The sequence below is a fragment of the Cetorhinus maximus genome, chromosome 3 (genome assembly GCF_964194155.1).
Source record: "Cetorhinus maximus chromosome 3, sCetMax3.hap1.1, whole genome shotgun sequence".
Lineage (NCBI taxonomy): Eukaryota > Metazoa > Chordata > Chondrichthyes > Lamniformes > Cetorhinidae > Cetorhinus > Cetorhinus maximus.
In genome coordinates, this window is record NC_135881.1 from 72,449,713 (window position 1) to 72,462,500 (window position 12,788).

The window sequence follows — 12,788 nt, forward strand, 5'->3', positions numbered from 1 at the left end:
CTCATGCTCAAGCACCTGCTCCATAGCCTTGCAGGTTCCACCAACTTAGGCAGTGTATTCCAGTTATCCACCACCCTCTGGCTGAAAACGTTTTCCTTATGTCCAATCTAATCTTTCTACCAATCACTTTAAACCCAACTGTTACAATCAGTTGAGGAGGGGTTGAATGCTCCCCTCATTTGACCACAACAGTTAAAATGGATATACTTATCAATTCCATGAGTGTTTAATTGTTTACATGCTGTGACCATAAAAGACACGGTCAGACAAGTTTTCTTCAGCTTTTAAAAGGAGAAGAGGATGCTTTTTATTATACGTAACCCAGTCCATGAAAAAAAAGTCTCGGCTTTCAAATATCCACACATTCCAAGTTCAAAAACAGAAATAAGTTACAGAGTAGGGAGGACAGAGTAAGTAGAGTCCAGTAAAATGAAAGGGGTGTATGGCTCTTGAAGGTTGGTGACCGAGGCTTCACGCTGAAATCAGTGTTTCTGCTGCTTTTATTCGGTGGTCATTCTGCTTTCTGCATCAAGGTGGTTTAAAACTGTAGATGGGTGATGTATCTGTTCTTCTGGAAACAAAAGTGCAGGGTTGAGTTCATCTTAAAACCTGTCTGTGGCACGTAAAGTCAAATCAGCAGACAGGGTTCAACTTACAAGCTGGATGGGGCGGGGGCGCTCGCGAGAAAGGGAGGGTGTGGGTGTCCGAGGGGGGAGAGGGTGTCCGAGGGGGGAGAGGGTGTCCGAGGGGGGAGAGGGTGTCCGAGGGGGGAGAGGGTGTCCGAGGGGGGAGAGGGTGTCCGAGGGGGGAGAGGGTGTCCGAGGGGGGAGAGGGTGTCCGAGGGGGGAGAGGGTGTGGGAGAGGGTGTCCGAGGGGGAGGGGGAGGGGGAGGGGGAGAGGGAGAGAGAAAGGAGAGCGCGTGTGAAAGAGAGAGAGAGAACGCCATATTCTTTCGGCAAAATTGGGTATGTATTGACGCAGATTTAAGAAAGGATGTTCCACACCTATGGCAGGAGGACTATCAACATACATTTTGAGTCAAAGAAAATAACATGTATTGTCAGAAGAGACATGTTCCAGTGGTGGTCACCACTATAACCGAAGAAAGGAGATGGTCTTAGAGGTTGACGTATCTCAAAGGATACAAGTAGGTTAGACAAAGGAGAGCCAATGGATGTTATCTACTTGGACTTCCAGAAGGCCTTTGACAAGGTGCCGCACAGGAGGCTGCTCAGTAAGATAACAGCCCATGGTGTTAGAGGCAAGGTGCTAGCATGGATAGAAGATTGGCTGTCTGGCAGGAGGCAGAGAGTGGGGATAAGGGGGTCCTTCTCAGGATGGCAGACTGTGACTAGTAGAGTTCCACAGGGGTCAGTGTTGGGACCACAACTTTTCACTTTATACATTAATGATCTAGATGAAGGAACTGAGGGCATCCTGGCTAAGTTTGCAGATGATACAAAGATAGGTGGAGGGACAGGTAGTATTGAGGAGGTGGGGAGGCTGCAGAAGGATGTGGACAAGTTAGGAGAATGGGCAAAGAAGTGGCAGATGGAATACAACGTGGGGAAAGTGAGGTCATGCAACTTGGTAGGAAGAATAGAGGCATAGACTATTTTCTAAATGGGGAGAGAATTCAGAAATCTGGAGTGCAAAGGAACTTAAGAGTCCTAGTCCAGGATTCTCTTAATGTTAACTTGCAGGTTGAGTTGGTAGTTAGGAAGGCAAATGCAATATTGGCATTTATTTCGAGGGGACTAGAATATAAAAGCAGGGATGTGCTGCTGAGGCTTTCTAAGGCTCTGGTCAGACCACATTTAGAATATTGAGAGCAATTTTGGGTCCCGTATCTCAGGAAGGATGTGCTGGCCCTGGAGAGGGTCCAGAGGAGGTTCACGAGAACGATCCCAGGAATGAAAGGCTTAACATATGAGGAATGTTTGAGGACTCTGGGTCTGTACTCGATGGAGTTTAGAAGGATGAGGGGGGATCTGATTGAAACTTACAGAATACTGAAAGGCCTGGATAGAGTGGACGTGAGGAAGATGTTTCCATTAGTAGAGAGGCTAGGACCCGAGGGCACAGCCTCATAGTAAAGGGAAGACCTTTTAGAACAGAGATGAGGAGAAACTTCTTTAGCCAGAGTGGTGAATCTGTGGAATTCATTGCCACCAAAGGCTGTGGAAGCCAGGTCATTGAGTGTATTTAAGACAGAGATAGATAGGTTCTTGATTGGTAAGGGGATCAAAGGTTATGGGGAGAAGGCGGGAGAATGGGGTTGAGAAACTTTTCAGCCATGATTGAATGGCGGAGAAGACTCGATGGGCCGAATGGCCTAATTTCTGCTCCTATGTCTTACGGTCTCAAAGGGCTAGGAGCTTGCATTAAGCAAGACAAACAAACCAATTGCAACTAAAGATTTATCACAAGCGCAATCCAATTATTCAAAACAGAGCAGAGCACGAGACACAGAATACCAGAATAAGTATCACTAGATTCCATACATCCCTATTTGACAGACAGTTCATTGTGGGAACTGACCATCGGAAACGATTTGGTACTAAAGCACTGATAAATGCACCACCTAGACTGCAACAACTTCCAATAAAAGAATTGGGATACGACTGCAAAGTCTTACAAACTGGGTAACAAAAATGGTTACTTCAGGATGTACTTGAACAAGTAAGCAAATCCAGAACTGTGGATGTTTTTCTCGACCTCCAAGTAGATGGCATAGACAAAGTAGAGGATGTGCTCGATGTTGATCTGATGAGTTTTGGTCAGCGCAAGTGCAATCAATTGCGGGAGGAGACAGCGAAATATCCACTGAAGGCATAGTGGAAAATCTGTTACGATCTGGTTATGGACTGTTAACGTTTAAAGGTAAACCTGAATACCTCGTTTCTAACCAATGGAACTATGCCACAAGAGTTCACTTTTTTTAAAAACCCCAAACTTTGTATATAGAATAAATTAAACATAGCAAATATGATTAGCTTAAGTTTATAATTCAGGTTTGCTTACTTCCAAGAATTTTCTTCTAAGGCACATCCATCTTAAAAAATTATTTACTTCTGTCAAGACTACCCATAAGTATGCCACACTCCTCCAGAGAATTCTCCTCAGCTCCAGCTATTCAAGTGGTAAAACTTTCATTTGTCATCTCTTAACTGTAGATGTCTCAGTCCCATTCTGGCTTTTCAGTGCTTCTCAGCTAATTACTTTCTTTTGACATAAGACTCTTGAGACCCACCAGATTCTTCCACTAGCTTCAAACTAGGTAATCTTCAAGCTTCTGCTCCCACAGAATTCAAATTGAGATTAAGCCCAGAAAATTGAACAGAACTTCCCTAAGCTCCACCCATCTCCATAACACTGCAGCCTGCTCTGGGATGCACTCAAACCAACCTATAGGTTAATGATTTCTCATTTATAATTTTGGTTTTGATCTAAGTAAATGAGTTTTTACAACCGTTCAGGATTCACAAAATGTTTTTAAACAAATTTAGGTCTACCTCCCAAAACAAAAACATCCCTTTGGACTGCCCTTATTCTTGCAAGCAGTGCAGACATGACAGTTCCAGCTCTTCAGCCAAGTAAGACCTGCCTGTTGTTTCATAGCTTCATTTTTCTAGCCATTAATCTCAAAATAACATGACTGCAACCTTTTAAAGGATAAGACGACACTAGGCTTGCTTCAATTGCATTTATCCCATTTTCTACAATTAAAATTTTAGAACTTTAACTTTCTCAGAACTAAAAATTACTTCTACAATATTAACGTTAACCATGAACTAGGTATTCACAAGTCATTGTATAAGGATGGCCTGATAAAAGTCATACACCCAGATGTTTTTGGTTGTATAGAGATGAACTAGGTATTTCAAGAGGCATGATTTTCAAAGGAAAGCATGTATTCTTACCTGAAGCTCTTCACCAGGACATTGATGCAGTTGCACCAGGGCACATAGACATAAACAGGAGACACCGCCTGGCAAGGGAAACTTTGTATTGGCCGGGGATAAATGATATCAAAAAGGCAGTAAGGATGTGTGAAGTGTGTCAAATTCACCAACTGCACCAACAAGGAACCACTACACCCTTATGACATTTCATTGAATCTTTGGACTAAAACTGCAACAGAAATATTTCATTGTGCGTGGCAACGATTTTCTCATCACTGATTAGTTTCCAAATGGAAAGATACCTTGAGTGTATCTGCGGCTAATACAAGGAGTAAATTACTCAGTTTGATTCAATCTCCTTAGGTGTACTAAACAATGGGGAATAAACTATATGACAACCATACTACACTATCCCAGATCCAATAGTCTTGCTGAGAGAAACAAAACAAGGCTTCCAACACTATTATGTTACACTTGTAGACAACACCTTTAGACATGGGCTTACTGTCACCAGCAGAAATCATGTTTGGGAGGCAGGTTCGGACAACCTGGTCAAGTCATTACCTGTCCAAATTCTCAGGAATACAAAAGACACTTCTCGACAAAACAAGGGAAGATCAAGAAGGCATACAACCGACAAGCAGGTGCAGAACTGCTCAGTTCACACGTAGGACGGAGGGTTTAGGTCATAAATCCCACCCAGGGAATTTGGTTTTCTGCAGAAGTATCTGAAGTGATCTAGATCTTATGAGGTCACAACATCAAATGGAGTGACATTAATGAGAAATAGAAGTCATCCAAGGGAAATGTCCAGCTGTACATCACCAGGACTTCCAATTGCATCAAGAACACATTACAAGATGAAATCTGGAGTGAAATTGTGGAAAACAACCAGCACTATAACAATACACAGGATGCCAATGCACCTACAAATCAAGAGCACCAAGGCAATGGGTCCAGATCTCAGGAAGATGTCCAGATCCAGATGGATTAGCAAATCACCTACCTATATGTTGTGGAGGCTCTTACATCTCCATTCATCAGATGAGTTTTTTTTTGAACAAAGTTTCATTGTGTTATATATATTTACTCTTACTGTATTAATATTTCTTGTTGGGAAAAAGGGGATGTTGCGATATCAGGGTTAACGTTTTGAGTCTGTATGACTTCTTCAGAGCTAAAGACTTCTCGAAACATTTACTCGGTTTCTCTCTCCACAGATGCTGTCAGACCTGCTGAGTTTTTCCAGCTTTTTCTGTTTTTATTTCAGGTTTCCAGCATCCGCATATTTTCCTTTTATCTATGTTGTGACATCGCTTTGAGAATATGCAAGCAGTGTACATGTCATCACAGAACCAGGATGTAAAACAGCATGTGACCAGCAGGTTCTGGGTGTTGAATCTAGAGAGTAGATCTGTTTATTGAGCTCTCTTGTAACTTGTAGATATTAGTATTAGTCTTCTAATAAAATAACCTACTCTATTGCTCACCAGTCCTGTGATTGGTGAGCTTGCATGAAAAAGGCAAGTAAGGCAACACATACTCTAGAATGTATATTTATACTGTAATTTTACACAAACATGATAGTAGGTGCAATAAATACATGCATTAGTGTAATTAGAAAATTTGTTTTGATCAGTTGTTTATTTAAACAAGGCAGATTGATGAGCAGTGAGAGTCCTCTCATCAACTATAAACTTTCCTTCCATATCTACAAATGAAGACCTTTCTACTTGAGAATGAAAAGGCTTTCTGAATTCTGGAGCTTTTTTGTTTTTGAATGCATGTATCTTCCCTTTTTAGCGTCATGTTGAGGTTGTAATGTGGGTCAACTTTTAACTTTAGATATGTATTAAATGATGAAAAATTTATTAGTAACAGCATGATATCAGACTTGTTTCCCAATTATTGGATGTGTGATTTCATGACTTTTAATTGCTACTTGTGACTGACAAAAAAACAAGTTAAGAAAAATACAGTTGCTCTACAAACAGAAAAAAGTCAGTCAAACAGGGTCAGGGATAACAAACTCGCATAATTACTTTCGCTAATATCATCTTTAAATTCCAGTGTTGGTAACCTATATTCATTATTAAAACACAATGTGAAAGTACACCACCCTGAGGATTTTCTTCCGTAACAAACTGAAAGGCTTCTCCTGTATTAATCACCAGAAAGCTTCAGTTATTTAAATAGCCAAGTTATGACAATTCCTGAAACGCCATTGCTTCCATTTAACATGAAATAGCAGGCACTTAGCAGTCTGTTACAATCTCACTTGAAACCCCAGGCAAGGTATCAAACACATGGTGCTTAGCCAAAGCTGTGAATGACCTTCTGCACCGATATTGTTATAATTTTCAGTTAAGTAGAAAGTTGAAAATAAAAACTACAATTCCACATTAAAAAGAACTTCATTATTTTCTAAAAATATACAAAGTTGACACTGTGATCGATGTAAATTGTGGGAGGAAAGAACTGAAGATTTTTGAGAACTGTTATTTGAGGCACCTGATAAGAATGTCATCTGGCTGTATTTGCTCTTAAAAGAAATAGATTCACAAGATTTTCCCTCTTACATTAGCTTTATATCCATATGCAGAATGCAACAAATGAGATTAAGAAGAAAAAGGAGTCTAAATAATTTATTGCAACATACATGAGGCATTCGCTTTGCACAAGATATACTTCTCTTAACAGTACTGTAAAGATCAAAGAAAATTTCAGCATTTTTAAATTCTATAAACCAAATTCAAAGGAAGATCATATGAAATGCACGTATAACCCCACCTAAAGAAATGAATAAATTACCAAATTTAATATTGCTTCTTGGCCAGTAAGTTATAGCCAACATATCATATTTTCCTTTCAAAGTTTGATTGCAAGATATTCCTACCAGTTACCATAATTACAGGAATTTTCAAATGCATGAGTCACATTCGATATAGCCAGTGAACTATGATAATGCAATTTAAAATGCATTACGAAACTGATTTCTGAAAATTAGCTAATACTTTTATATTAAATAATGGCAGCCTTCCACCTTGAAAGGCAATGGTTTGCCCCGTGGTGGTCAACTGTGTTAAGCATCGTCTGGTGAGGCTCAGGAGCCCCATGATATTAAACAACCAGTGATAATAATTCAGGATCCCAACTAACAGAATGAAACCATATACAAATCAACATTGCTATTAATTGAGTGGAACTTGATAGAAAAAAGATGTACAGTAGATAGGCACGTGAAATAGTTATCTGGTTACACCTCAAATGACTTATAATTTTCTGAACAGATCATTTATTCATTCATCTTGGTTATTGCCTGGCATCAATGACAAAATTAATCAAGTTTCAATTCTTCACCTGGCCAAAAGCCAGCATCAGGCACCAAGAACAGGCAGTGGTAATATGGTCATAAACAGTACTAATTAATTTAAAATATGTTTACAGGTTGATCTAAAAGTGGTTCTGCATTTGATCAGTTAAATGCTGATTTAGGAGCTGGGAACTGATAGGATTGTAGAGAAAGCAGCTACAAGATTCAGCAAAGCAGCTACAAGATTCAGCACTGATTTAGTTGGAAATAAAAAATACAAATTCATAGACAATAAAATGAAACCAAAGATGAGCAATGCATCATGCTTCATATAAATAATGAACTGAGTGACAGAGAATGGAAGTGTTAAAATGGTACAGATTCATTAGACCAAGTCATCAAAGTGGCAGAAACAGAAAATGCTGGAAAACCTCAGCGGGTCTAACAGCATCTGTGAAGAGAAAACAGAGTTAACATTTCGAGACTGCGACTCTTCTGCAGAGAAGGCTCAGAAGCAGAGTCACACGGACTCGAAACATTAACTCTGTTTCTCTCTCCACAGATGCTGTTAGACCTGCAGAGTTTTTCCAGCATTTTCTGTTTTTGCTTCAGATTTCCAGCATCCGCAGTATTTTGCTTTTTATCAAACTGGCAGTTCAGGCAGAAACTTGCATGATCTGTCAAAAGATGATACTAGAAATCTATTTCAAAATTAAGTCAAATTCATCAAAATATTCTACTCTTGTGGGCAAACATAAATAAGCAGAGCAAATCAAAATGACAGGCAGCTCTGGGACAACAATCTCTGAGCTAGGAGGGAGAGGGGGAGGGAAAGAGAAAGGAAGTATCACTTTATGATAATCATTGCTTTCTAGTCCACCTAAGACATAACTAACAGATTTATGTAAACTATGGCAGGTTTCACTTGGCCTCTGATGATATTCAGTTTGTAAACAGAGGTCTGATATAGAGGGTTATATTGCATTGAATAAATTGAAGCTTGTTTAAAAAATACTTGGGAGTTTTGAATAAAAATAAATTATGTTCCAAATAAATAGGTGGAAGTTACATCTCTGTGCTTAAATCAAAAAGCTAAAAATGTTAAACAATTGTTGATTCATTTCTGATTTTCAAAGTTGAAATTGTCTGTAAAAACTTGTTTTCAAAATCTGTTAGGTATATACTGTTGACCACTTTTAAAGTCAATGTGAGTTTATGATCCTCTTATGAACTTGTAGTCCAGATTCATTCTTCTCTCAAGTAGAAACATGATCACAGACACTAATACAGTTGTTTGTTTTTAGCAAGTATGGCAATAATTTGCCAGGATGAATTTCTCTCTCAAACTTTCCTTGTTTCAAAATAGCCAAGTTTTCTGATAGCCATTATGTTGCAGCCAGCTGTCTGAAACCAGTTTTGATACAGCTCATGCAGGCGGCAGTCTGGAGTTCCACAGGTTCCAAGTTAGGCTTTCTAAAGGCTGATTCTAAATGTTAAAAATAACACAAAGCAGTTGCACTTCTCATCCTTCAATACACGAAGGGTTCCATACCAAGACCTCCTGGTCACTCTGTGGTTTTGAACTGAGTTGGAGTTATGCCTGACGTGTAAGCTAAATGGCATCAGGTCATTGATTGGAAATGGTCTTGCATTTCTTGGCTTCGGCGTTTCTGAGAGAGTTAGATTAGGGATTGATTCCTGGATTGTTCCATTGCATTCGAGTTAATATAAATTATGTTGCATTGATATTAATGTAACGGCAGCTTAAGATTCAATGCTCTACCAAAACAATATAAAAATAAAATGATACAGTACAAAGAATGCAAATTATGGTAGAAAAATGGAAATTAGATATTAACTTTTACTATTGAATATTAACATTTTAGATATATAATGGAAGCAATTTAAAGGCAATATTCATGACTTAATATCCTACATGGAGACATTTGCTCTCAAACTCCAACTTCAGTATTGGCCAGCACTTTTAGTAGTTCTGAAATCAAACAACCACCACCAGAGAACAATATCCAATGCTGAAGTAAAATTATAATGCTTTGATTACCAGAACACAAGGATAATGTTGGGGAAATTGCCTTTTTAGACTCGCACTACCACCACTTTTCAAAAATGATCCTCTCTTTAGGAACACCTAGTTTTTCTAGCTGTTGAGAAATAGTCTCTATCATTGGAGGTGGGCCACAAATGTAACAGAGGTTATCCTTTGATACATGCGCCAGAGTCCTTTCAGATATTCTTCCAGCTAAAATAAAAATGAAAATTGTTAAAGAATTGTATCAAAAAAATTATATTTAAAACGCATTTATAATTAAATGCTTTGGCACACAACTGCTGTCACTTTTTAAAAAAATCCATGAAATAGAAGTCAATGGCAGTTATGAATAAAAACTCAAGAAAAATATAAACGTGCACTTATACAGCAAGATCCACAACCTCAGGACATCAGAAAGTTCTTCTTAGCCAATGAATTACTACTTTCAAAATAAGTAAATTCAATGTTGTAACGTAAAGAAGCAGGGCAACTAATTCACACGCAATATGTGATGAGATAAACTATGAGATAAGGTGTTGGTTGAGGAATAACTGTTGGCCAGGACACAAGGAAACCACTCTATTTCTTTTCAGATAGTGTCGTGGGGTCTTTTTGCCAACTGAGGGGGCAGATGGAGCCTCGATTTAAAATTTCATCCAAAAAATATCACCTCTGGGAATACAGCGCTCCTTCAGGATACACTGGAGGGTCAGCCTAGATTGTGCACTCAAGTCCTAGGGGGCGAGGGGGTCCTAAACCGACAAGTCTCTGATGGAGGCAAGAATGCCACCACTGAGCCAAGGCTGACACCAAAAGTGACCTATCCTCCCCCTCAAAATCCCACTTCCCATCTTCTCTCCACTCTCTTTACAATATGAATTGCACTTCAGATCAAGCTTGTAGGATACAGCCCTGGGAATCTTTCCTTTTCAAGTGCATAACCAATTACCTTTTGCAATTACATTGAATCTGCTTTCACCACCCTTTGAGGCAGTGCATTCCTGATCATTACTAAGTTATTTTTTTCTTATCTTTCCCTCTGGTTCTTTTGCCAATTATCTTAAATTGTTCATCTGCCATCACTTTACTTTTGATTATTAATTCTCCAGACTCACTTTCTATAGCTCCAACACTCACTTTGTTAACTCTTCTTTTTTCAGTATCTATAGAAGCTATTACTATCTGTCTTTATATTTCTAGCTAGCTTTCTCCCGTACTTTAATTTTCCCCATCTTATTAATCTTTTAGTCATTCTTTACTGTTTTTTATATTCTTTTCAAATTCTGACCTGCCACCCATCCTTGCACAATTAGAGATGCTTTTTCTTTAAGTTTGATACCAGCTTTAACTTTTTTAGTTAACCATGGCTAATGGGTCCTCCTCTTGGAATTTTTCTCTCTCATTGGAATGTACCTATTGGTGAGATCACATCAGGGCACTGGTGAGACTACATCTGGAGTACTGTATACTGTATTGGTCTCCTTTAGGATGTAAATGCATTGGAAGCAGTTCAGAGAAGGTTTGCTAGACTAATACCTGGAATGGCCGGGTTGTCTTATGAGAAAGGGCTGGACAGGCTAGGCTTGTATCCACTGGATTTTGGAAGAGTAAGAGGCGACTTGATTAAGACATATAAGATCCTGAGGGGTCTTGATGGGGTGGATGTAGAAAGGATGTTTCCTCTTGTGGGAGAATCTAGAAATAGGGGTCACTGTTTAAAAATAAAGGGTCGCCCATTTAAGACAGAGATGAGGAGAATTTTTTTCTCTGAGGGTAGAGAGTCTTTGGAACTCTCCCTTAAAAGGCAGTGAAAGCAGAGTCTTTGAATATTTTTAAGGGACAGAGCTAGATAGATTCTTGATAAGCAAGGGGTGAAAGGTTATCAGGGATAGGTGGGAACATGGATTTGAGGTTACAATCAGATCAGCCATGAGCTTACTGAGTGGAGGAGCAGGCTCGGGGGTCCCCTGAGTGGTTTACTCGTGCTCCTAATTCCTGTGTTCATATAGCCATTCCCATTGTTGGCATACCTGTTTTGTTGACCCTTGATCAAATTCAGGAACATATCATTTACCTGACTGCTACTGAAAATGCACAGGTTAGGGAATGGATAAGAATCTGTCTCAGCTGCAATACTCCCTGTAATCAAAAAGCTTGCTAAAACCAGACTTAAATATGAGTAACAAACAAGGTCAACTGCAGTTGTAGTACTTCAGAAAGGAGGAAGCCCTTTCATGGGATGAGAAAGAAAAAAATTGGCAAGTAAAATAAAAATACAAATAACAATCAAGGACAAAAATCAATCATGGCAACTGTTATCCACAGTTCCAAGCTAGTTTTCACTGAAGTGGTGATAGGTGGATTCCATCATCTGGTAAACACATATAGAGATAATATAAAATAAGGCCAGTCCAAATAAAGTTTTTACTGAGGCTGAACAAGGAATTTTCCCAAATCTCCTTCCTAGTGGTTGGTCTAGATAGGAACGTAAGTGAGCCGATCAATCATTCTGCTGAGCATGTTCCATTATTCGTTTAGATCAGGCTGATCTGTACCTGAGTTAATGTTTCGAGTCCTTATGACCCTTCTTCAGAGCTCGAAACATTAACTGTTTCTCTCTCCACAGATACTGTCAGACATGCTGAGTTTTTCCAGCATTTTCTGTTTTTATTCCAGATTTCCAGCATCCGCAGTATTTTGCTTTCGATCTGTACCTGAACTCTGTTCTATATCCCTTAATGCCCTGACATTACAAAAGTCTATCAAGCTCAATCTTGAAAATGTCAATTGACCCAGAATTCACTGTATTTTGGGGGAGAGTTACAAATTTTCATTACCTTGCGTGTGATAAAGAGCTTACTCGCTGTACTCTTAAAACAACTTGCTTCTAAGATTAGGCCCCCTTGTTCTAGATTGCCAAAGCAAAGGAATGAGTTTGTTTCTACTCTATTGGCTCTTTTTATCATTTCAAAAACCTGATTCGATCACCTGTCAATCTTCTAAACTCAAAGAAATTCAAGCTATGTTTATGCAACCTGTCCTCTTATGTAACCCCTTAAGCCTTTTCTAGTGAATATACATTGTACCACCTCCAAGGCCAATATATCTTTCCTGAGGATCAGTGGTCAAATTGAATGAAATACAACAAATGGAGTCTAAGGCCCTGTACAAGAGTTATCAGTTCCTCACTTTTGAATTCTAATCTCCTGGCAATACAGGACAATGTTCCATTAACGCTTTTCATTACTTTCTGTACCTTTGCACGAGCTTTTAGTTATTTGTGTACCTGGACACCTAGATCCCTTTGCTCTTCCTACCAACAAACAGTCAGCACACTGATTTGCCTTTTCTTCCCTCACACTCTGCCCCGCCATTCAGGCACTATGCTAAAAAATGGATGCTTTTTCGTCCCTTTGTGCAAATTAAATGAAGTTATAGCAATGCAGTGAAAACGTGCAGCACACATCAATATGGCTATAATAAACTTTCACAACATAAACCAACAGCTCTCACCAAAAAG

At 39.2% G+C, this 12,788-nt stretch overlaps 1 protein-coding gene across 2 annotated transcripts in view; it reads right to left on the reverse strand.

Moving 5' to 3' along the window:
* Positions 1-6,533: 6,533 nt before the first annotated feature.
* oxnad1 (oxidoreductase NAD-binding domain containing 1) overlaps positions 6,534-12,788 on the reverse strand; it is a 38,416-nt gene continuing 32,161 nt past the window's right edge. For both annotated transcript variants that reach the window (XM_078538553.1, XM_078538552.1), the window contains exon 7: positions 6,534-9,478. In XM_078538553.1, coding sequence (XP_078394679.1) covers positions 9,327-9,478 — 152 coding nt within the window. In that variant the 3' untranslated portion in view covers positions 6,534-9,326. The remainder of the gene's footprint in view (positions 9,479-12,788) is intronic.